General features: G+C 45.9%; 1 protein-coding gene across 2 annotated transcripts in view; it reads right to left on the bottom strand.

The window, feature by feature from the left end:
- The window catches only part of LOC310767210 (unconventional myosin-X-like), a 76,816-nt gene that overhangs the window by 13,847 nt on the left and 37,749 nt on the right, over positions 1-25,220 (bottom strand). For both annotated transcript variants that reach the window (XM_083624145.1, XM_083624144.1), the window contains 14 exons: positions 24,489-24,557; positions 23,412-23,494; positions 22,461-22,569; positions 21,712-21,792; positions 20,834-20,958; positions 20,065-20,179; positions 13,132-13,238; positions 9,743-10,045; positions 7,210-7,249; positions 4,928-5,710; positions 3,108-3,231; positions 2,062-2,305; positions 1,160-1,255; positions 699-792 (listed from right to left, as the gene is read on the bottom strand). In XM_083624145.1, coding sequence (XP_083480271.1) covers positions 699-792; positions 1,160-1,255; positions 2,062-2,305; positions 3,108-3,231; positions 4,928-5,710; positions 7,210-7,249; positions 9,743-10,045; positions 13,132-13,238; positions 20,065-20,179; positions 20,834-20,958; positions 21,712-21,792; positions 22,461-22,569; positions 23,412-23,494; positions 24,489-24,557 — 2,373 coding nt within the window. The remainder of the gene's footprint in view (positions 1-698; positions 793-1,159; positions 1,256-2,061; positions 2,306-3,107; positions 3,232-4,927; positions 5,711-7,209; positions 7,250-9,742; positions 10,046-13,131; positions 13,239-20,064; positions 20,180-20,833; positions 20,959-21,711; positions 21,793-22,460; positions 22,570-23,411; positions 23,495-24,488; positions 24,558-25,220) is intronic.

Below are 25,220 nucleotides of genomic sequence, written 5' to 3'. Positions count from 1 at the left end.
TACAGCCCCAATATGGCATGCAAGGGTCAGATATGCTGATTCAGTTATCTGTAGCGTAACACCTTCTGTCTGGAAGTACCCTGAAATGCACCCTAACAACTTCAAGCATTCTGCTATCAAGAGTGGAATTTCAAAAGCCCACTTTCCCCTTCCATTTGCAAGCTACAGTTCCTGGGCACAGTCCACCTTTGACGGTATTCTTGGTTTGGTGTCAGGCTCTAAATGAAGACATATTTGCTCTCACTTTATTAACAAAATGGGGCTCCCGTATCCCTTCCCCCTTAACAGTTCTTTGAGGATGACAGTCCTGGAGGGTTGGTCACCTCTCCAAATGACACTTGGTGTACACACTACTCCCCACAAAGATCTTCCTGGCATTGATCATAATCCCTTTGCCCAAATCCTGCTTCAGATACGTCCTTTGCCCAACATACCTGCCATCAAATTAGCTGAGGGCGTTAAATCCTTCAGGCAGCCTCCCTTTTATTTCAAACTCAGTTCTGTAAAAGCCCATGAAGAACTCTCCTGCCGATTACTGATAAACATAATAAGAGCCCAGCTGCTGGATCAGGCCAACGGCCCATCTAGTCCTGCATCTCGTTCTCAGTGGACAACCAAATGCCTAGGAACATCCTTCATCAGCTGCTAGGCAGCCAGAAGAGTGACAGTTTCAGGGCTCCACTTGACCCCCCACTCACCACAGCATTCTTTGGGTTGGCTTGTTCATCCTGCATCTCTCTCAGCTGTTGCTCTGTAGCACTGTGCACACGGCTCAGGACATTAAACCAGTCACTGTAAGAAAGACAGAAGCAGAAAACACTTTAAAAAAACCCCCGGTATATATTTATTACTGAAATGGCTAATTTTTAATAGTCTAGTATACTATAATTAATATGCAGTTGTATACAAAGCATCATAGAAGTAATTAAATATATTTACTAATACCGACAACATCATACAAAGACTGAAACAATGACCTGATAACATGTATATCATGATTCATCTTCTACTCTCCCGCCTTTCCCTATTTTTATAACTGCTTCTCAATTTAGAGCACAACATCATGGGAGGGGTGTTGCTTCCAGCTCTCCCACCCCTCGCCTTGGGAAAAAGCAGAAATCTTTTAAGAAAAACACACACCTATCCCTGCATCCCCTACCTGGCATCCTCTGGTGATTCTGCCACTATGTGGTAAATTCGATCACTTGTCACAATATCAAGGGCATTCTCTTTCTCGTGAATATCCACAATCTCCCTGAAAAACAACAAGTGTGAAGAGCCAGGATGAAAAGACAGTTTGTCTATGTTTGGCATCCATCTCCATTGGCCTGCCTGGTCTCAAGGAGGCTCAGCGCTTCCCCGATCTCTTGAAAATACTTGAGAACAAGGAAGCAACAGCACCCAAAGATGAAGTAAGGTGACAGGCTGGTGTGGAAATGAGGGTACTGCCTACTGCACCTAGAGACCACCTTTGGGGGCTGTGTTGATAAGGAACCACTGCAAGGGCAACATCACTGAAAAGACTTTTAATGTGGGCAAAGAGACAGCTAAACCAATTCAAGTTGAAGGGTACTGACAAGAGAGGCCAGGGGGAGTGCACAAGAATGTGGGGCAAAATTTGCTACAAGAAAATTCTCAAATCAGTCCTAAATAGGCCCATGCATGTGGGGAGGGCAGTCAGTTGAACTTTTCACAGGCCTCAGAGGGATAAACAGGCTGGGGGATACCACCAGGGGCCTGCCAGACTTAAGCTATCATGCCAAGAACAAGACTCCCGCCCCAGGCCTCAAACAAGCTCTGCATGGGCCTGGTCCTAGAGCGTCATTATGCATGCAGGACTGACACTGAAGCTTTAAAAATAGCCCTTGCACTCAGGTAAGGGGCTCTAAGGCCCCACCCTCTTTAACAGTCTCAGGCCTAAAGATGTCCCACAGGACTTAAGGAGTCAAACAATTTCCCCTCAGGCCCAGGTTGTTAAGGATTCCCCAAACATCTCCTGTTACCAATCAATATTGATACTGATTTATCCCTAGGGCTTACAGACATAATAATGTCCCATACTTGGCCTTCCTGATGTCAATTGTCCCCTTCAGCTTCTCTTCACTGTCGTTCTCAAAGTACATCAGCTTGGCCTCTCTCAGCACAAACCAGCGCCGTTTCCAATTCCGGCGAGACAGCGTGGACATGCCTCCTCCCTTCTTGTAAAGCCAGCCTGACTTCAAGGCCTCTTGCTTGGCTCGAAACCACATGAAGGCCTCGTTCTTCAGGACACACCAGCGCCGTCTCCAGGGGTTCATCAGGCCCCCTTGCAAGGAAGAGAAAAGAGACACAGTCAAAGTTACTGCACCACCAGAATGTCCCCATCCTGCACTCCACAAGCACCTGACAAAGACAGTGGCATGTGTATCTTCCTGCCCTTGGCCATAACAGTTCCCTGAAAAATGTGGGGCCTCCTGTAGAGACAGAATGCTAACATGCAGAAGCATGCACAAGTCTATCACAGTGGCATTAGCTGCCACGTACAGCGAGGCAGCGGTTGACTTTTGTATTACTACCTCCCCTACAAGCCTAAAAAAACAACACCCTGGTTTGCCAGTTACCAAAGTAAAATTAGGAGTGGGGAGGTAAATGTGTGTACTTGCACAAGCCCACACAAAACTGGCATGAGATATTTTGTTACCTGAAGTGAGGCCCAAATGGTGCCTCCTCCCGCCCCACTAAGACCAGTATCTTTTTTATAAATGCAAATTTTGTAGCCTCAAGCGTTAATTTCATTTATCCACCCCCTTACTACTACCCCAAATACTGCTTCACAGTGCTGCCAGATCACTTCAAGCATGTTCCACAACAGGGCCTCTGCCATCTCTAAAAACTGTTATCATCTGTGCATGCCCATTAAGACCCAACACTTGGGACTGGATATCACAGCCTTTATGTTCAACCAAGGTCCCTTCTAATCCCTCCTTGACAAAAAGCCTTACTGACTTTATCTTGGAAATGAAGAAGAACAAAACAGCAAAACAGGGAGCAAATACTGAGGGGAGATGAGAGGGGATTAGGGAGCAGGGGAAAATTGCTCAGCTTAGGGGACTGACCAAGCTGCTTACCTTTCATGTAGAGATAGCTGTGAAAATAGGCTGGCCCTGATCCATTGAGCACAGTGACCCGGCTGCTGCAGAATTCTTCATCCGTGTCCATATAAGCATCCCCTTCATCCTCACTGTCTAGAAACTGGAGGCAAAAAGAATGGTTACGCTCCAGAAACGAAGCAGCACAACCTGCCAAGTCCTATCGCACTTCCACTACAGATCTCAGTGCTGAGCTGGCCAGGCAGTATGATAACCATACAGAAGCAGGAATGATCTAAAGTGGGTGAGTGATTTCAAGGCAAAGGCCAAAACCTGCCATACTCAGTTGCCAACATGTGGACTTTGGCCTCTATTTCCATTTTGGAACTATCTGATTTAAGAACCTCCAATTTTCTATTGCAATAGTTCTCTGATGTTCAGCCAAATGCATCCTGGCCATCTCAGCTTCTGTCTCTCTCTCATTATCCCCCTTCTGGGGGGGGGGGCAGTCTAACCCCCTTCTGCAGCAGATCATGTGAAAAGCTACAACTTTACACACAACCTAACACACACAGAAACAATATGTCCTTATGGGCAGCACAAAGGCATTAAATAGATTAAACAGGGGTGAACTGCCATTCTACATGGGATAGCTTCTAAAGTATATGAACTCCCTTTTTAAGATCACCCCCAAAAGGTTCATACAATGAGTGTGTTCTCGGGGACGGTGGCTGTTGTGTGCATGATTAATCGGGTCAAACAATACCCAGTAAGTGCCCTTGTAAATCTGGCAGACACAAATACCCATACAGTAATTGTAGCTGCAAGTAATGCACCAATACTAGGCACAAAATCCATATTCCAACATATATAAAAAACATACAAATGTGCATGAAGATGTGAAGAACAAATGGGAAATGTGCTTATATGGGATGCATATGCAAACATGTGCGCACAGACACACCAGTTGTGCAAGTAAGCTTTTAGTATCACACAGAAAAATACAAACACGGCAGAAAATGGGTAAAGTAACCCATAGGTTAAGGCAGTCAATGTGGTTTCCTCCGAATGTTGTTGGACTACAACTTCCAGCATCCCTGACCATGCTGGCTGAGGCTAATGGGAGCTGGAGGCCAAAGGCTACCCCTGGGTTAAAGGAAACACAACACAATGGATTTTAACACTTAAGAACAAAACAAAATCCTGTGCCTATATTTTATTATTTATATCCTGCCTTTCTTCTATTATATTTATATCCTGCCTTTCTTCTATGATGGAACTCAAGGCAACACACACAGTTCCCTGGAAGTCTCCCATCCAGGCACTGCCCAAGCCCAGAACTTCTTGGCTTCATCCAAGCTATTGCATCCTGTACCTTCAAAACCACATCCTGAGACAAGGGAAGACTGAAAAAGTTCCAAGGTCAGCTTGCAAGAAGTGGAGTTCTTTAGGAATCAGTCTTGGGAGTTATTTTATTCACTACATTTTCCCCCTTTCTTTTTTGTTTGCAACTTTGATTGCAAACAGAAAGAGTGTGGATTAAATTTTCCAATGAAACCAAGCTGGGAGATGCCTATGAGAGACCGCAAGGATTGGACAGTTATGCAAGATGAAACTAGGCAATCCTATGGATGGGAGGGAGCAGAAATGTGTTCACAAGCATCATGATGAAATGCAATGGCTGTGAATGTGGACTGAAGAAAAAAAAATGCCTTTTAACCCCAAGGAACATGTTAACACAAGGAGTTAACACAAGAGAGCACTGGGGTGCCAAACGTGCACAGGAAAGATAAAAAGAAAAACACACTTCCTGCTTAACAGCAGGATCTGTTTTTTGCTTCAAGGCAAACGGCCCTTACCGAGTCTAAGCTGCCGCGGTTGGAGTCCATGCCGTTGCTGTGGGAATTGCGCGAGGCCTCCTCCCCATTCAGGGGCTCAGCAGACGTGCTGCCAGCCTCTCCGCTGCCATCAAACTCCTCGTGGTCATAGTCAGACTCCACATCTGGAGGCAAGCTGTAAATTGGCTCTTCCGAGTCCCCATTGTCACTCTGCAGGATTTCCGAGGCTGATTGGTAGATGCTTTCCATAGGCTGCTCCTTCTGGGGGCTTGCAGATCTCTCTGTGGAAGGACACAGAGAGTTGCCCTCCTCGTTCTCTCCCTTCCTAGGCACTGGCATATTCGGAGAAGCATCTTCCTCGGAGTAATAGTTGTCACTGGTTCTGGTGCTGCTGTCCTGGTTCAGGAGACTTGGGCTGGGAACTGGTGGTCCCTCTTCATCTGCAGGAAAGCCCTCGTCTTCTTCTTCCTCAGCCAGGGGAGCTACAAGGCTGCATTCAATATTGAGGGTCCCTTCGTTGGACAGAGAGTGCTCGAAGCCTTGCACGCTCTCATCCAAATTCCCAAAATCCAGCAGCTCCAGGAACTCCTGTGCGACCCTGGACGCCTCCTTCTCCAGCCTCTGGATCTCCTCTTCCCGCTGCCGCTTTATCTCATTCTTGGTGTTCTCACAGGTGATGTGGTCGGTCTTCTGCTGCCACTGCAGCTTCTCAATCTCCCTCTCCAGTCGCAGGATCTCTTCCATCTGACGCTGCTCCTCTTCCTGTAAAGGCTGGTCTTCCTCTTGGGTCCTTAGCGCCTCCATCTGAAAGAAAGATCAGCCTTAATGAAGTCACAGTAACAGATCTGAGAAAGCAGGAGTTTGCATGGCGGCCAAGTGGCAATTCCCTCTGCTCCCTGCATGTGCAACATTTCTTCTAATTGTTCTAAGGCATGAGAACCTAAGAAGAGCCCTGCATCAGGGATGCATCAGGCCGATGGCCCATCTAATCTAGCATCTTATTCTCTCAAAAGTGACCAACCAAATGCCCATGTCAAGCCTGCAAGCAGGACCTGAGTGCAACAGCACTCTCTCACTCCTTGTGATCCTAGCAACTGGTATTCAGAGGCATACAGCCTCTAACAGTGGCTGGAGATGGGTCTTACTTAAAATTTTATGTCCTCCCCGTAAAGTTTAAGGTGGTTTGAGAGAGGGTTACTGTTTTGTGATGGGAATGTTCACACCACTTTTGCCACTGGTCTTTGGCTGTTTTGTATTGCTTTAAAAAAAACCGACCTGTTTGACGAGGTACTCATGGAACAAAAGAACTAAGCATCTGTACTGTACACCATGGGAAGCAAAGGCTTTCACAGGCACTTCTTTCTTAAAAGGCTATGGTCTATCTCCAAGCCAAGTGACAATAGGCTGGATTCAAATGTGCCTTGGATGGAAGTGTCTTTGATCCACCAGAAGATCTCATTAATGAACAGGGGTCAGTAGGGAATTTTTTTTTGCAGATTCCACCTCTCAGCTGCAATCCCCTCACCATTTTAAAAAAAATGTGCCCCTTGAGCCTCTATCTGGTTCAAGGGAGAAATTTCCACTGGCACCAATGCAAGCTTTCATTCAGAGCCGAATAGCAGCTGCCCGCCCCCCAAGTATTTTTCAATAGGACTGTGGCACAAAAGAAAGAGGTAACCCACCGTCCCACATGCCACATTGCTAACCCTCATCAGGATTCCACAGCAGCTGACATTTACACATTCCACTAGATTTGTACAACTATGGGTTGTATCCGGTGTTTGCAGAGTGCAGTTCTGTTTATTACAGTACTTTGAAACTGTCCTCAATCTAGATGACACTGTACCGCCATTCCTAGGATCAAGCTACATGTAACAGTCAACATCTAGGGACATATCCAACACTTTTCTTCTGCTCATGCAACAAACCTCTGCTTGTGCAATTGGACTTCCCCATCTGCTCCTTGCACACCCCCAAAATCTGCTCCAGAGGGTCCCCCAACCTTCTGGAGAAGATTTTGAGGATGTGCAGTGAGCTTCAAGAAAGAGGAGAGGAGAGGGAAGTTCTGTTGTGCAAGTTGATGCATACAACCCTAGGTGTTTATATTACTTTATAGGAGTGGAGCATCATCTAGACTGAGGACGGAGTTACCGTAACAGCATAGCACTGCATTCTGCAAACAGTACCTTGGATTAGCTTGTAAAGAGGGAAAGGTCAAGCAACAAAGATCACCAGCATGTCTTCATATTCTGCTTAGTATTCTGAAATGAGAGGCATATGATGGGAGTCATAATGGAACACACCTGAGCCATCTGCAATGCTGCTTCAAGCTGCTCTTTTTCTCTGTTCAAAAACAAAGAACAAACTCATCAATAAAATCTACAGTCCAGCTTGCCATGAAAATTTGCTGAAATCAATGAAGTTTTAAATAACACTGCTGCCTCAGTCATTTGCATTCAGATCAAAAATTTTGTGAGCTGTAACAAAGCCTTTAAAGTTAAACCAAGGAAAATTATTATATTAATGAAAGGCTTGGGTTTTCAGAAGGCTGGTTGGGGTTTGTTTGTTTTTTTGGTAAGGCTCAGAACGGATGCTGACTGCTATTGAACACACATGGAACAACAATTCACACTGCAGAATGCATGTGGAGGGAAATGGAGGCTGCCTCACAGTGGATAAAAAATGTCATATGAACATACTCTTTAGTCAGAAGGTCAGCGGTTTGAATCCCTGCGATGGGGTGAGCTCCCATTGCTCGGCCCCTGCTCCTGCCAACCTAGCAGTTCAAAAGCACATCAAAGTGCAAGTAAATAAATAGGTACCGCTCCGGCGGGAAGGTAAACGGCTTTTCCATGTGCTGCTCTGGTTTGCCAGAAGCAGCTTAGTCATGCTGGCTACATGACCCGGAAGCTGTACGTCGGGTCTCTCAGCCAGTAAAGCGAGATGAGAGCCGCAACCCCAGAGTCGTCCGTGACTGGACGTAACAGTCAGGGATCCCTTTACCTTTAAGGTAGCTGAAGGCACCCTCTTCCCATAGGACAGCCAGATTATCTCAGGCTTGGTTTAATTTGAGGTGTGCAGCTGTGTCAAGACTTCCCCGGCTCTCCCCTCTTGTGACTGAGGAACAAGCTAAGAAACTGGACAGAGTGGAATAGAGGCAAGGTCACACTGAAGGCTCCTGATTGACCACAAAGCCAAGAAAAGGGAATTGGAGGCTGGACTTCTAGAATAAATAAATAATGTGGGCTCCAAAACTGTGTTTTTAAAGAAAAGTATTATGCAGTAGTTCCCTCAAGAAGAAGCCTTCTAAAAATACACAACTTCCTAAAGTCACATATCATTTTCCAAGGGTAAAAGTAATAACTTGGCTGGTAATCATCACTTCATTATTATTACAGCTGTTGACTGTGGTAACATATATGGAACAGTGTTAGGCACATACACAATTAAAAAAACCCAATACCTATATAATATATTTTTTTAAAAAGCTCACTGCAAATGGGTGTATGTCAAGGACAGAGAAACTGTACACATTATTATTAATAATAAATTAAATTTCTGTAGCAATTGATCAATCAATATTCCCTGGGTGACCTACAAACAAGAAAATATTAAAAACATGGTACTGATGTTTTAATGAGGTGGTTTTCCCCACAAGGTTATATTGACATGCTACTGCTGCTGTGTTATTTTATTGCTGTGCTACTTGGAGGTTTTGTCTTCAAATAAAAAGTAGTTTAGAAACCATACACCTTTATTTGTTTATTTCATAAAATTTATGTTTATAGAAAGTAGGATCATAGTGTTAGAAGGGAGCAGTTACTACCACTGCGTTGCAACCTGTGGCGCTCACCCTTGAAGTCCTGAACCAGCCACCTGCAATGATGTCCTGCGACAACCTCACAGCCTAGCGCTTAGTCGTCCTTTCAGCCCAGAGACTAAAAGACATGCCCAGGTGCGCTGCTTTGGGGCTTCCAAATTCTGCAGAGTCCAGATATTCAGGAAGCTTCAGACCACCTTGGCCTACCTGGCTCACGGGGACCAGCACTTGACCAGAACAAGTTGTGCAACCTCCATAGCTAGTCTCCTGTGCTGAGTATAGGAGTGCCCAAAAGGAAAAAGTCCCAGCTTAGTGGTATCATCGAGATGAGCCCTATCATTAGCACTGTGTATTCTACAATTCTCACTAAGCATGGAATTTAGAATCAGCTTGCAGCTACAAAGGAGTGAGGTTGGGCTCAAAAAAGAATGCAGGAAGTAACTGGTGAAATCTGCAAAGGCAGAGAGGGTGTTGGGTAATGTTTCCAATGGTCAGGAGGCGGGGCTTCAGGGCCATGCATGGCTCCTCCCCCACTAGAAACATATATATGCAGACTTACTTCCCATAATTCATTTTTTAAAAGGTCACCAAATTCAAGTCTGTCTGAGCACAATTTGGCTCACCTGGATATAGAAGTTTGGTACTGTGTTGCTGTGCTTTTAAAGTGGTGAATATACAAAACTCTGCCTATCACGAGCAACACATCAAAGGCAGAGTCCTGTTTGGACTGTTCCACTTCAGGCTACAGGGGGCTGATCAAATGGCAAGGGGGTGAAAAACACCCCACAGTCCTCCACATAGAAAACTAAAACACCAGAGGTAGTTAAGCCAAAATCCTTATCCCTGACACCTGATTTTCTATACGCAGGGAATCCTTTACATGGAGGAACATTAAATCATGTACATCCCTCTCACTCCTGCAGTCTGAAGTGGTACAGTCCTGGCACAGGTCTGCCTCTTCAGTTGCAGTTTTGTGAAAGCTGGGCCAGGGAGACAGAACCAAGACTGCCTTGTACCTTTTCTTCTCCTCTTCCTCCTCCTGCTTCCTCCTACGCTCCCTCTCTTCTTGCCATTGTCTTTCCTCTTCCTCCTTTCTAATCCGCTCTTCCTCTCGACGCCTCTGCTCCTCAGCTTCCCGTTTCCGCTGCTGTTCCTCCTCTAGCAGGTGCCGGTAGAGGCTGCGAGCCAGCTGCCCACGCCAGTGCTTCTGCAGGACAATGGCAGAGGCCTTCAGGCGCAGGAGGGACTTCTTCCAGAAGTGAGCACGGTAGTTCTTTTGGATAGTCACGACACTGGCTAGCACCCTTCGATACCTCTTCCTGAGTCAACAAAAGCAAGGTGGGGGTTACTGTCAATCAACGGCCATTGCTCACTAGGTTCTCCTCAGCATCTGCCTCAGAAACCATCTGACCCAGGGGTACCAAGATGCCAGATTCAATGAATCAGCACAACCACAGCCGCTTTCTCCAAAAAACATTTCCCCAGGAAGCCACTCCTTCCATGCTTTCCTTTCTCCTCCATCTGTCATCCACCTGGTTTCTGGAGAATACTTTAGGCATCTCCCTCTTGGGGCCACTCATTTCCTGTTTCTACACCAGCTCTGTCTTTGCTAAGCACTTTGAGTGGTGTAATGGCACGGAACCTCCCAACCCAAAGGCAAAATGGCAGATTCCCCCATCCCTCCAAACAATAAAGGGATGGTTCCTGTCATGACCTCCTCCCAGCATATCAGTCTTTTTTCCAGATGCTCCCACATAGACAGCCATACACTGCTCTCCTAAAACAGAGGAATGAGTAGTTTTTACACCCACCCACCCACATATGGAAGCTAAGGTCCCCGTAACAGAGAGAGAGAGAGAGAGAGAGAGAGAGAGAGAGAGAGAGAGAGAGAGAGTGAGTTGGGGAATACCTTTTATTTAGTAATGAGACTATGCACTCTGTACATGTTCAGAATCTTCCTTCTCTGTAGTTAATCTGCAGGCGTAGAAAAAACTCAAATTCTAAGTCCTAACATTCCTGGCCTGAATTGAGGGTCTGGTTCTTTTATTAGTGCAATTAAGGCCAGTCCACTTGAATCCAATATGGATTATATGCTTTTCTTTTTCTTTCTGAGGACCAATATGAAGAACTAGTAGATTATTTCTGTGGAATAGAAGCATTATCTAGGAAATATACTTACAAGAGTCAGGCAGTTGCTATGTTTGACACTCCATGTGGCACTATGAGGTGTCTCCTGCTAAAGAACAGGGAATGTGTGTGCTCTGCAAGCCTGTGGCTACATTGCACAAGAATTGAAATGGATATTGACACTGAGTTCAGCACCCTGAGAATCAAAGCTTAAGTTAAAACTTATTTTTTAAAATACCCAAACAAACAAGTTTCTCACATGCTTAAAGCTGATAAGATCCATAATCTGTGTGCAAACCCTGGTGAAACCTCAAGGTCTAACAAGACACACCAGGAGACTCATCCAGAATCTACCATCAAATGGATATAGAGTGAGGAATGGAAGGAGACAATTGCATTCAAAGGAATGTAAAGTGGAAGGAGCCTCCCTGCTCATGCTGTTCCCCAGTATTCCACCCACCCACCCCTGTCCTTTTCTCCCACCTGAGCTCTGATACAGAAGCCCTGCCAGGAGAAAAGTGGTCAAGAGGCATTTTCAGCAGGGAAAGCATGTTCATCACCCCTTCCAGCGCACTGCGTGTTTGCTTCAAAACTGGTCTGCCAGTTCTGCAGAACCAATCATCTAGCACACAGTTTGTGCTGCCATCATATTCTCTTAGGCTTCAGAAGCCAGCATGGTGACAGAACAAGGTTTCCAGTGATTAGGGGGGGGTTAGGAATCCAGTAAGATTCCTATGGCCTAAGACAGGAGATCCAAATAGCACCCACTCCTCAATGGCAAGCTAAATTATAATAATTATAATAAACAAAACAAAGGCCAATTTGCTGCATGCCAATGGCACACCTTGCCTGATGGTAGGGCTAGTCCTGTTCCAGTGTCCTGCATGGCTCTTGCTCTTTTATACAACTAACAGAAGCAGAATAGGTTGTGCAAAATAAAACAATCTGTACGCAAAGGTTCTTAGTTTGCAGAATTCCAGAGGGTTATTTTGGTACAGAATTCTGGTGATAGCAGCACTGGCAGTGGCAACAATGCCATTAGCAACAATATCCCAGTTCATATGCAATGGCCTAGGCCTGGCTCATGATTATACCCTCAAAATGCAGATGGTTTTCACAGCCTGGGAAATCCATGTTTGCAGCTGGAGCCCAGCCAAGTCTTGCTGTAGACAGCAGATGCAGCTTTGACTTCCTTGCCTGAACAACCGAGCCTGCCTTCCCCTTGGATAGTATTGTGGGGGGGACTGGGCAGATTGCCGTTATTCTGTTCACCAATCAACATTCTAGTTTGGTAGGCCCAAATCTAAACTACACCAAGGGCTTTGTAAACTTTGCATTTTATTTTATTTTAAGGAAAGGTAGATGCCAGTTTTATTTGCATATTTTATTATGTAAATTTGCATAGGCCGTATTTCCTATGCAATATTTAGTCTTTTTCAGATAGTTACAGGAAAGAGAAAAAAGCACATGGAGCCCCTCCCCCCCCCCGCATCCTAGCAGTTCAGCTCAGCTCCCATCCTCCACTTTCCCTAGCCAATGGCGTTTGAGATGTCACCAGGGGCTGCTCACACATTTTCAGGCCTCTTTGCAACCTTAAAGACTAGAAACTTTTTAAAAAATGAAGCTGAATTTCCAGGGTGCTGAATTCCTCCTCTAGTAGCAACCCCTGCGCTGTTAATGGCACGATCCTGGAATACAGGCAGCCCATGCAATAATTCCTCAAAGCAACACCAGTGTCCTTGCGGAGCACAGGTGACCGTCCGAATGGGCACACATAGCAATTTGCCAGAACAAGACAACAACAATTAGCAGCAAGATGAAAAGGCAGAGACAGATAGATGGTGGGTGTGCAGAGCCAGCCAGCTTACAGCTACCCCCACCCTCTTCCCTGCACCCAGAAGAGCCCACCAGGGAAGCAGAATCTGGAGGGGGGGCTATAAGTGAGGAAGACTGGCCTGGGTCTGGCAAATAAAGACAGAGCTTGGGCTGAGGGTCTTCAGTGCAGAGCAAGAGAGGGAGAGCTGGGGAGTTTCTCTGCAGGGCAGCTTCATAGGAGGATTACAGATGCAACAGGAAAGAGGCAGGGGGTAGAGACCTGGGCAAGTAAGCAACTTCGCAGTCAGTGGCCTGCATTGGGAATGCATGGGGATTTCAAGAGGGAGCAGAGAAGGGGGAAAGCAGTGGAAGCCCAGCCAGAAGCAGCAAGCTGGAAAGGAGAGAGACCTGGCAGCAAGGAACATTCCAGCAGCTGGGCAAAGAAGGCGATTCAAGCACTGACCTTGCCATGTAGCCCAGGACGTGGGCTCGGATGATGGTTGCCGCCTTCCTCAGCTCCTCTTCCCGGGCCTTCTCCAGTTTTTGCTCCAGAGCCTCCTTCAGGAAAACCTGGTACCCCGGGGAGGAGTTTCATCAAACACAAAGAGAGGAAACAGCAAGTCCCAGGCAGCACCAGCAGGTCCCATGCCTGCCTGCCTGCCGTAACAAGGCACACAGGGCTCCTTTTATGCTCCTGCGCCAGAGCCAGTCCCTGCTCTGCCAGCCCTTCCCCTTTGGGTGCTGTCGCTGATGGACAAGGGAGAAAGTTGTGCAGGGAGAGGAGCCAAACTCAGCCCAGCCCCCGCACACTCTCTCTCTCTCTCTTCCACACTGCAGGCTCAAGGATTAAGGGGGAGAGAAAAAGGGGGGAGGAGGCTGCACTGCTTTTAACTATTAACCCTTTCTTTGGCTCAGTGACATCTTTTAAGGCTATGTGGAACTGCTGCTCGAGTCCTGCTAATGAGGCTCTGGGTATGTGTGTCAACATTCCAGGCGCTGCATGCAAAATGCAGAAGAAAAATGAAGAAGAAACTATGACAAGATACCCATTCCAAGAAAAGAAGCTGGGGAGGAGGCACGGAGGGGGTGGGGAGGGAGAGGAAGAATCTTTCCAAATATCATTTCCTGCACTGCAGATAATCCACACATATTTTCCCCCTGGCTGCTTCTTTGCATCACTGCCTCAGTGCCAGCCTGTCTCCAAGCTGTCTTGCTGGCTGGAAGATTCCTTCTCACTTTCATTGCCTTCTCTGCAATCAAACCTTCCCAAGAGGTGTGGCTCACCCTGAATGCACACAAGAACAAGTGGTCATTCTGCATTTGCTTTTTATTAAAAGACGCACCTGGGTGCTATTCCTGAAACCAGGAGGCATGAAGCCTGCTTTCAGAACAGGCTACACTTGTGGCTCTGGTGGGTGATGCATGACCGCACACGGGTCAGGGAAACTGCATCAATCCCATTAGATATTTCAGCGGCCCCATGATGAGGTCTTGGAATTCCAACAGTGGGGTCTGGAAAACATCCATGGGCCTGGTCTGTTACTCATTCCTGTCTGGGAGGTTCCAGAAGGATGGAAGGTCAGGCCTGGTCCACCTGTGTGGCTGTCGGTGAACCAAAAACATTGGTACTCCAATAAAGTGACACACAATCCAAAAGGTGACTCCGAGAATGCATTGTAATGCTGCAAAGACTCTGGGGCACAATCCCTGGATTATGTGGCACAGATATTTGGGATAGCAAATGCCTTTGGTATTTTGAATGCAGCATTCTTCTGGAGAATTCGAGTGGTTGAAGATTGCATTAACATCCCCAAGAAAATCTGTTTTCATCACCTGCATTTATGGCTAGCCTCCCACATTTGTCTGAGGTGAAGGCAATGCAACCAAAGGCTTAGGCTGCCAATGCATTAAAGTCTCCTTTCTGCACTGAAGTTCTAAAGCAGGAGTACAAAAAGCTCTTGATCACATGAATATTTGCAGAGAAAGCTATATGGAGGGCAAGGGGATCATCAGCATGTGGGTGCTGTGTGGCTTAGGGGATGTGAATGAGCAGCCCGCAAGGGGGGGGGGCAGGGGAGACCATTTGGACGCAACCTGTGCAGACATGCACACTTATAAAGCCCCAAGTGTTGGACACATGGCCTTGCTCAAAATTGGTAGAGCAGCATTTGCAGAAATCAAATAGAAGAAATGAAGAAATCACAGATGCCTTTCAGAATTCCCTAGCTTGAAGCAGGAAGCTGGAGGCTTGCAGAAACCGGTGTGAAGGGCAAAGCTGGCAAGGGAAAAGTTCAGCACAGTGCCTCTCTGCCTAGTTGTCCCCTGCCCAAACTTGTGCTACAAGAATCCAAACAAAGTCCAGACTGCCACAGTGGACAATCAGCAGCTGCTCCCCTCTGTCCCTAATGAGAAACACAAAGACCATCCTGCTTTCCCCTTCCTTTCCTGTGCTCTACAATTCCTTATACTAGCCCTTTTCCTTCCTCCACCAAACAATTGCTCAGTATAGAAATCCCCCCCTTGAAATATACTGCACAGGAAGCACTTCCCACTCCTTCCCCCATCCTGCCCAGCACATGTGCAAGACCATGCAGGGACTCCTCAAGCCTCGCCTGTCCAGGTTGCTCATAAAGCCCTCAGCAACACCCTGGAGGAGCAGAACAGGCCAAAGAGGCTCACTGGGCAGGGAGATGTCGCTAACCCTCAACCTCGGCCTCACCTCCAGAGACAAAGAGGGGCCCTATGCTTCAATGCAGAGGCAGGGCCTCTTGACAGGCACAAAGGGACTGGGCTCACAAGGCAAACTCATGACTCTTTTAAGACCTATTTGTTTTCTAGGCAGCAAAGGAAAAGGAGAGCTGTGGCTCTGTGGTGGGGCGTATGCTTTGCATGCAAGAAGGTTCCAGATCCGGTCCCTGGCATCTCCAGACAGGGCTGGAAAACACTGGAGGAGTCACTGTAAGTCAGTGTGAACAGTACTAAGCTAGGTGGACTAAGGTGCTTGACTCAATAGAAACACAACTTCCCACGCTCCTAATTGCCAGCAATAGCTACAGATGCTGCACCACTATAGAGCAAGAGTCTTAAGTGATCAGAACTGGAAAGTCTGTTCTGCCTAGGGCTAGGATTGCCAACATTTTTGCTCACTCTGCTCCTGTGCATGTAACAGCAGACTGAGACACCACTTAGCCAGGAAAAGCTGACTTTCAGAAGACATCTGAAGGCAGCCCTGATTAGGGAAGTTCTTAATGTTTGATGTTTTATTGTGTTTTTAATATTCCATTGGAAGCCACCAAGAGTGGCTGGGGAAACCCAGCCAGATGGGCAGGGTATAAATAAATTATTATTATTATTATTATTATTATTATTATTATTATTATTATTATTACCACAAGCTTAATTTGTTGGTGAGGCCACTGTTAAAAGAACAGAGGCAAGGCCCCTGAAATAAGGCAGCTCTATCCTTGGTGCAAGAATATCATATTACGGCATTCTAGGTGAAGGCTAGAAAATTTATCATTCTTTAACACCTCTGTGGTGCTCCTACAAAAGTATAGATTCCTCCTACCACTTCAACATTTATTTTTTTAAAGGTATGTACCTAAAAATGAAAGAATGATGGAAACATGCATTTGGACACGTGTATACATGCACACTTCTTAGGGAGCCAGGATAGTCCGCAGCAACATGTTGCCTTTACACTTGGTGACAAATCTTAGCTCACTGCCATGCAATGTGTGGAATGGTTCTAAGAACTTTTTTGTATGACTCCGAATCTTGCATTGCCTTACCTTGACTGGGTACTTGCCATTATGGCTAGTAGCCCTCTCCTCCATGAACTGTACCTCTTCACTGAACCCCCAAGTTTAGCTTCTGCAAGCTTATATGCAATGAAACCCCCAATAGAGAACCCTGTGCAGATGTTGCTCCTGCCCTTCCACAGAATGCGCCCACTACTCAAACCCGGCAACTGACTTCTCCATCTGCAATGCAATGACAGTACCAGAGAGTCGTTATTGTAATCCTTACATATAAATAGGGCTCCATCCTCTGTCTCAGCTTTAATCCAGGCTGGGTCTCCACATTGGAGCAGATCCTAGGGTTTCCTTGGCCATTGTAGCAGCATTTTAACAATGCACCATCCGTCGCACCCAGTGATGCTGGCTAACAATGTTGTATTAAGCTTTGGCCAGTTTCTAGAGGGCTTTTGAACATTTGACAGAGCACCGCTGACACTGAACATACTGATCTCTGTAAATGCCAGGCATCCCCCTATTGCTACCCAAATGGCCCCAAACTACCACCTTAATAACCAAGGTAACCACCATTTGGATGCCAGAAAACCACCATTTTATTTGGATGCCAGAAAACCAATTTTGGAACTTAAATTTGACCCACCTCCTACTTCCAACGGTTTCTCTCCTTCCTTGTCATTTCCACCTTGTGGCTCACAGTAATTTTTAAAAGGGGTCTGTGTGCCCCAACAATTCTCATCTGCTTTGCCACTTATCAGGGATGTGACTCTCTTTCCTTGCTCCTCCAATCTCTTTCATAAAGTTGGCCATCCTCCTGCCTCTGAAATCAATCCCATCTGGTAGGCGGCAGAGCCTCTTCAACCCACCCTGTTGCCCCTCTTCCTTGCTCATCCTGAGAAGCGAAGACTTCAAAGAGCTCGAGCCCTGCCCCAAGTGGCCCTGCTTCCCTGAACAGCAAGCAAAGGGCAGCGAGGCAGCCGGTCCCTTCTCAGATGGACCAGCAACTCTGAGAGTAAGCGAGAGAGGGAAAGTTCTATTGTTCTTGGTGGGGTCAAAGGTCAGTTGTCTGCCGCACCAGTCACTTGGAGCCTGTTCTCTTTAATGGCTCCAAGGTTGATTTATTAACTCCAAGTGCTTGGTATGCAGAGAGACAGCAGTTTCCTTTCTCCTCTCTTGCTAGTGGCAAGCCGCCTTTGGTCTCCCTTGCTCAAGGACTGATGCCTGAGCTTTCCTCCCTCCCCAGTTTCGTTTAAGGCAGCACAAGCTGCAGAACATAAATATAATGCATAGACTGTACATCGCGTCGCTGGGAAATGAAAGATAAGCTGCAGAAAAGAATCACACTGCAGCCTAAAACGTCCTGGCTGGGCCCAGTTACTTCATCCTTGAATTTGGCATGCTCTAAATGCAGGGGCTCTAAATGCAGCTGGCAATTGCGACTGGTTGCCCTTGCCTAATAGTAAGAGTCTATGGCTCCCCATATCCCCCCCACATGTCTTTTAAGGAAGGCACATTTGTGACCTGCCGGACTACTTCTTGAATTGCTGTCCCAAGCAACTGTGCTCCCTAGCGGCCTTATTAACTCAGAACATCTAATTTATTCCTAACAAAGAAACAAAGCAAATCTGGTGCAGACCCCTTGGGTGAAGAAGAGACAGCAATGTTGGTGGCTACACCTTAATGGCAGGGTGCCCTCTCACTGTATTGCTTTAGATGCTTGCTGGAAACTTTTTTTATTTCAGGAAGCCTACCCAGATATGTAACTTAGTCACCTGTATAGTCATCTGTTTTAAAAACTTTACTGTTTTAAAAGCTTTATTGGTTTTATCTTTATTTCTAATTATTATGGTTTTACATACTTTTTTATACGTATATGTATTTGTTTTCATTTATGTTTTTACATATTTTTGTTTTTGTGGATTTCTGCTGTGATTAACCTTCAATTTTATTTGTACATCACTTGGGTAGTTTTTGGTTTTCTTGATTAAGAGGTCTATATATTTTCTAAATAAAATAAATTTAATAGGTCCCTTCTCCAAATCTACATAGACACTGTTCTTGTTCTCCTGCATTATAGAAGCAGAAAAGCATACAGAGAAGCACCACAACTGTGAATTTGCAAAGAGCATGTATTTGTTTCCATTCAATCCCAATTTATTGTGGCAGATGGCAACAAACATGGGAATTCACCAACCACCACTCATTTGCTTTAAAGCCTATCTGTCCAGCCTTAAGAGTTAGAAAATTTGCTTTGAAATAAATAAGTAACAGATTTGAATTTCTGGACTAGATTCTAAACGTGACACGCCCAATGCCAAATTCCACGTTTGCTCAGTATGCAGAATTACAATCACCCCAAATGTAGCACCCAAATTTCTTATCAGTGAAACAGATTTTACCTATTTGATATGCACTATAGTGATGTTAATATCCATTATCTTCTACACATTGCTATAGATACATACAGACATGCTCATTGTCAAAGTTCCTTTTTGGCTGCGTGCCTAGCAATGAAATTACATCAGGCCTATAATTACAGTCTGTTGATTTGGACATTTGGAAAGGGGCCGGGGTGGAGGAATCGTGGGTCCTTTTTCTTTTACGAACAAAACAAAAACAAACCCCCAAGCTGCTTCTGTTTCATTCAGCTGGGTTTGCATAAGCACATATTTGCAAGCTAGTTATGCATCAGAAGCTGCCCCGCGCCCATCTGTACCCCAGATGATTGCAACACTAATATCTGCCTTGTTGCTTAAGAAACGCTGGCATGAGGCCAGCACACACAAGGAGCCGCTTTGTAGCGAACCAGATCCTAGAAACATCCACTCCAGCTCTGTGCTGTGGCACCAGCTCCTCAAGGTCTCAAGGAAGGGTATTTCCCCAATTTATTTATCTGTAGATTCTTTTAACTGCAGGTGCCATATATTAAACTGGGCATTCAGATCCCTTCCAATTCTGCGGAGCTGGGACCTTTTAAATGCAAAGCATGCAAGCTTCCACCGAGATTTTATAGCGCAGCCCTCACTGGGGATTACATCATTCCCAATGGCACACAGCATGCACCCCAAACTCTTCTTCCAATCTTGGGAGAACAAATCAGCATGGACCTTTGGGGGGTGGAGTGTTTGATGCACACCTGACCCCACTCAGTTCAACTGTGTCTACATCTAACCCGTGAGTCCCTTCCTCATTTGCACTGCAGGATGGGGTGGGAGGAGAGGGCTGCAGAGATAGTAGGAAGATACAGTATGCAAGAATAAAGGAGCGGCGTATCAACACAGATTCCCTCCTCCCCCCCAAAAACCAGGTAACATTTTCACAGCATCTTCTGAGACATTTTCTTGGGTTCTCTTTTCAGTGTCAAAATGCCTAAGCAGTGACACAGGAACCTCCTGAGAAGACACGGCCTGTGGCTTAGCAACGAGGGGTGTACTATACTTCTGAATGGAGTTGCTGGGAGTAGGATGGGGTGGGTGTGTTTCAGTAAGTCTAGTCATAGTGCAGCAGAGGCCAATGATCTATGCAGAGGTGGGCACAGAAACTCCTAGAAGCCACATCAGTCTTGTACCCAGGCTACCTCTGGAAAGATTCCTTAGCACAGAGCATTGCTCCACATGTTCTTTTGCACACAAAGGGCATACCTTGGTTTTCCCCAGCTTCCATTCTCTCTGGGTGCTGTCATATGTCTGCAGAAAGGAGGCGCAAGTGGCTTTTGCACCGTCAGGATTGCCCCAGTTCTTCAAGAGCATCTTGTACCTGAGAGAACCAAATGAATGCTCTTGACCAGGAGTTAAGGTACAAAGCAATTTCTTTCCCTCAGCAAAGCTTCCTGCCCCTGTGAGGGGCTATTCCGCGCTCTCCTTTTGCTTCTGAGTACTGACAGGTTATAAGCTCTTAACAGCTGGTAACTGACTGCCCTTCACTGTCTTTCCCAGTCAGTCTGAAAGCACAAGCAACTGGCATCCAACTACAGAAGTGCAATAACTCTTAAGAGTAATCAAATGCCCCAAACATTAAAACTTAGAAAATGTAGTTTAACCCAGGTCCTGAACTGCAGCTTAACAAATGAAATATACTTCGCTTGGGAAATGTTTATTTTTTGTCCTTTCCCTTCCAACCAGCCATCTCAAATGGTTATGGACGTGCAAGTCTATTTGTTCAGACAACAAAAACAAAAGCAGTAGCCTGCAATCATTGTCAAATTTTATAGGAGACAAAGAGACAACCTGCCCAGACTCACCTTGCGCTTTTTGCTCAAAAGCAGGTCTCCTAGCTTTCCTCTTATACACAAGCAAAACATCCACACTGAGTCATTTATTTCACACATACACCCCTCCACAAAGTCCCAAAGCACTGAAGGCCAAATTTGACAGCAAAATTTCACCTTCTTGCTTACACTGCCACTTTTACCTGAGGAGGAAATCTTGAAAGATCCACCGTACAGGAAAGCCAGCTCTTCGGACCTTCACTGTCTCCAGCATGCCTGAGTATCGCAGTTGTTTCAGCACCACCTCTGGATTGAAGAGATTTGGAGACTATGCAAAGCAAGGAGTGCAGACAAGCCAAGGATAGGAGACAAGAAAGAAATGATTTCCTTGTATAAAAAGTATTATATTGGCCTGAGCATTGTGAAGGGCAACCTCAGAATCTCGTATAACGAGCCCCACTTACATGAGTGTGAGGACACTTGGGAATACACACACATACAGGAAAAAAATTCTCTAGGATTGAGAGAATTGTTGCTATGCAGGATGCATCTTCAAATGTGTTAGGGAAGGGATAGGGTACCTGTGGCCTTCCTAATGTTGCTGGACTACAACACACTTCACTCCTGAGCATTAATCATGTTGGATGGAAGATGTAGGCAAACAACATAGGGAGTACCACAAGCTCCCTAACCCTGTGTTAAGAGGAAAGGCACTCCATGGACTTATATGGCACAGACAGCACCACCCCTTGCATTAAGAATCCACTGAAAGAGATCCAGTCCTGGCTCAGACATAAGCATGCTTTGTTCCACTCCTTTCTGTGCTAGCTCTGGTCAAAAGAGGAGAGGACCCTGTAAGTGGCCAGACCAGAGTCACAAAACATTCCCCTATTACCACAATAGGCCCTATTTTTTTCTGCCTGCAGCTTTGGTGGGTTATAAGCTCACCATCTTTTGAAGAAAAGGGTAGAAAGTCCCCCAAACACCGACACCACTTTCGAGTCTAGTCTAGATATGATTTAAGGTCTGGTGGCTCTCCACCTGCCTTGCCCAACTGTCTGTTGCAGCTCTAGAAAGTCACCTTTTCCTGGTTGGGCTTAATGCAGCGAATGAATAGAGGGTTGCAAGTGCTGAGCGTGGCCATCAAAGAGTGTAGGGAGTCCTAAAAAGAAGAAGAAAAGAACACTGAAAAGGAGTCACTTTTTTGGAAAATTAAGATTCTGACCTCTCTCTTGCCCCCACCCCACCACCAGCCAGTCATACAAAAACTTTGTGGATAGGATGGGGAAACAGGAACCTCTGAACAGTGGATTTCGTGTGGCCCAACATTTCTTAAAGGTTGTGTACATGCGCACAGAATCTGTGGTGAAGGCAAACAATCACCACATTCTCATCACACACGCAACTTTCTGACCAGGTTGGGCTTAGTGGAACGCAGTTTTGCTAGTTTACAGTGGCTGGTGGCAATGCACAGCACTGACTGGTTAATGCTCCCTGCAATCCCTGGAGCTGTCTTATAACCTTAAAAAAACCCCAACTAATGATTTTTTGAAAAAGAAAAAGAGACTGGGGGGAAATGCATGTTTTGATGAATAAATGTACACAGGGCATTTTAAAAATTAAAGAAAAGGCAGAGAGTCTGTGTGAAGCATAGAGAGTAGCAAGCCTAAGGTCTAAACAAAACTTCAGTGGTGGCATGCATGTCTGTCCTGTTCGTAGCACAATTCAGTGTGGAAGCTGAGCTCATCCCAGGCAAGAAAAACCCTATTGGGGCTTCTGCTGTTATGTCTGAATGTCTGCCTGCCCTTTCATTGGGCCTGCTGCTCCTACCCTGAACTGTGAGCTGACAGTCGGCCTGCGCCTCTGAGTTCCCATCTTCAGTGTGTCTTCACTGCTGCAGCCAGCAACTCTTTCAAAGAGATCATAGATGAAATCCAGCCTGCAGACAAAGAGGAGCATAAGGCAGAGAAAACATGTATTTGATCACATCTTGCATGGGGGTTATGTTCTGGGGGTGCTGCATATACGCAAAATCACATATACCCAGATCACCACCTTGGAACTGGGCCCACATGTCCATCTTTACATTCCAAGCAAGGCAGAGAGCTTTTAAGTTCTCAGACTGGGATGCTCTCGCAAGATCTTGCAGGGCTGCCCAAGTGAAAGAACATCCCAGAGTCCGGTAAGCAATTCTGAGAACTTAAAAGCTCTTTCCATGCCAGAAAAACCCATCACAAAAGGAGCTTTTGAGCTCTCTGCCTTATGTGCAATTAGCTTGTGAGATTTCAACTGGCTGGCTTTCAACCATGTAAAGCTGAAATCACGCAAGTTAACTGCACGCAAGATGCAATCATGCTGTACTGACAAATTCCAAAGGCAGAAACGCACAGGCTGGTGCTGCCTATCTCTTTCTGAAACTGCATGCTGCACTCATTCTTCCTTTTGATGAACTACAGTAGTCCAGAGCAATCTTGGAAAGTGCTACATTATGCTGGATCTTATGGAAAGCTTGGGTACCTGAAGTCCCGTGGCAAAGAGCTGATTGGCAGCTAAAGCTCCAACAGCCATGAATTGCCTCTGGGGGCTTGCAAAATGGTCCAAAGCATGTGCTAGGACTCCATACCAGTTCCCCATCCTTCTGTCTACAGTACTGAGTGTCCAAGAAACAGCTTCCCTGCCCCAAATCAAAGTGTTCAGATGTTATGTACGCTCTGCAACTCTGCTCCATGCCCACCTGTAGCTCCCAACTAGTTTGGGCTTCATTCGAATACAGTTGCTTACCTGCTGTCTTTCAGCATGTTTAAAATATCATCTCTAAAGGTGTCTCTGTTTTTCTCCAGAAAGCCCCTCACATCATAGAAGACCTGCAGGTGACAGGTTGCAGCACAAGCATTAAAATGTGCCATCATGATAATGCACAACACAGATGCATTGAATAAGGAGGAAAAGCTCTTGAACTCACACACCCCAAACTGCCAAATACCTTATGCATCTCTCAAGCCCGTTATTGATTAAGGGCAGGGGGAACTAGCCGAGAGGCGATATGTAGAGCCCTGTTCTGCTATGTTACAGGAACAATGTACTGTAGTAGCTACCAGAGTCTTGGACAACAACTAGGAAGACAAGTCCAAACATCCCCTCTCGACCATTAATCTCACCAGGTGATCTTCGACCAATCAATACCTTGCAGCCTAGACTACCTCAAAGGGTTGTTATGATAATGCAAAGGAAGTGGAATCAGACATGCCACCATGAGCTCCTTGGAAGAAGGGTAGATAAAAGTGTCAAAGATAAATAAATTCTGCAGCCCACTGCATCTCAACAAGAGAGTTTAATTCAACCTCCCTTCAACAGCAACCCAGTAGCCAGAGCAGGGATTAATTCCTGCTGCCTTGGCTGCGCCATCCTGTTCCCTCCTGGGAACAGGGCATGCAGTTAATGCAGGATTAAACCCTGCCCTCCTGCCCATCAGCTGGTTTCAGCAGTGTTATCATCTGATGGTTGGGGGCATGATTTGAGGGGAAATGGCCTCGCAGACCAGATTTGAAACTCCGGTAGGCCAAGACTGATAGGCTGTTCTAAACCACAGCAACTGTAATGTGTGTTCTGGTCCCAAACAAGTCTATCATCTGTGGGGGTTGAACAAAATAATATTTGATAGGCCTAAACCTCAAATTGGCAACTTAAAAGAGTTTTAAAACTTGGAAGAGGCTGTTGCTCAATCCCATGCCCATTCCAGAAATAAAATTCTGCACTTTAGGCCTTTTTTGTCAGCCTCCAGCTGTGGCCTAACTGCTCACTGGCTTGTAGGCCCCAAACTCAGCCAGCTGCTCAGCTATCAGGCTAAAATGCACTTACCTCTCCGGCATAGTGCTGGATTCCAAACTGAAAATCTGTTACTCGAGGCTTCATATAGTACTGGTTGTTCTGAAACAGAAGTGAGCGAAGCACTGTTTATACTACCTGAAGCAACACATCAGCAGCTGTTTTTAAATATCATGAGTGGTAGTAATTTTTTGCGCATAACCAAGTCAAACAGTGAGGGCCAGGACCGCACTCTGGTGCAGTACTACTGCACTTCATAAGCCGTCGGTCCCAAAATGGCCGCACAGTAACCACAACGGTCAGTTAAGAGTATTTTGGTGGAGCCAAAAACGGAACTATCCTGGCAAACATCTCTGTCAGTGCTACAACTCAGATATTCTGATGAGCCAGAAATTATCCTTCTGGAAGATTCCCTGCCTCAGATTGAAGCATCTCAGCTATGTCACAAGCCACTAGGATCAGTCTGCCTACTGGAATTCCCAGAACTGCTAAAATACAATGTTCTTCACAGAGTACTGATTGTGTCTGTTAGCTTTTAGCCATTATCCAGTAAACTGAACAAGGAAAGCTATTCTACCCTGAATTGTTAACCTAATTTTAAACCTCCACCCGCTGAATCTTAGCAGCTATTCATTTGGTAAGAGACTTAGGGTCATCTGCTTAAGAGACACATTATGCAATTCTGTTTGCTTTGCTTTGAAGAGGGTTAATTTGGCCTCACAGTTTGATTGCCTTTTCTATCAGAAGACACCAAGGGAGCCTTCC

This window comes from Podarcis filfolensis (assembly GCF_964270895.1).
Source record: "Podarcis filfolensis genome assembly, chromosome: 1".
NCBI lineage: Eukaryota > Metazoa > Chordata > Lepidosauria > Squamata > Lacertidae > Podarcis > Podarcis filfolensis.
The sequence above is the reverse complement of the archived record's forward strand: the minus strand, read 5'-3'. Positions and strand labels throughout refer to the sequence as shown.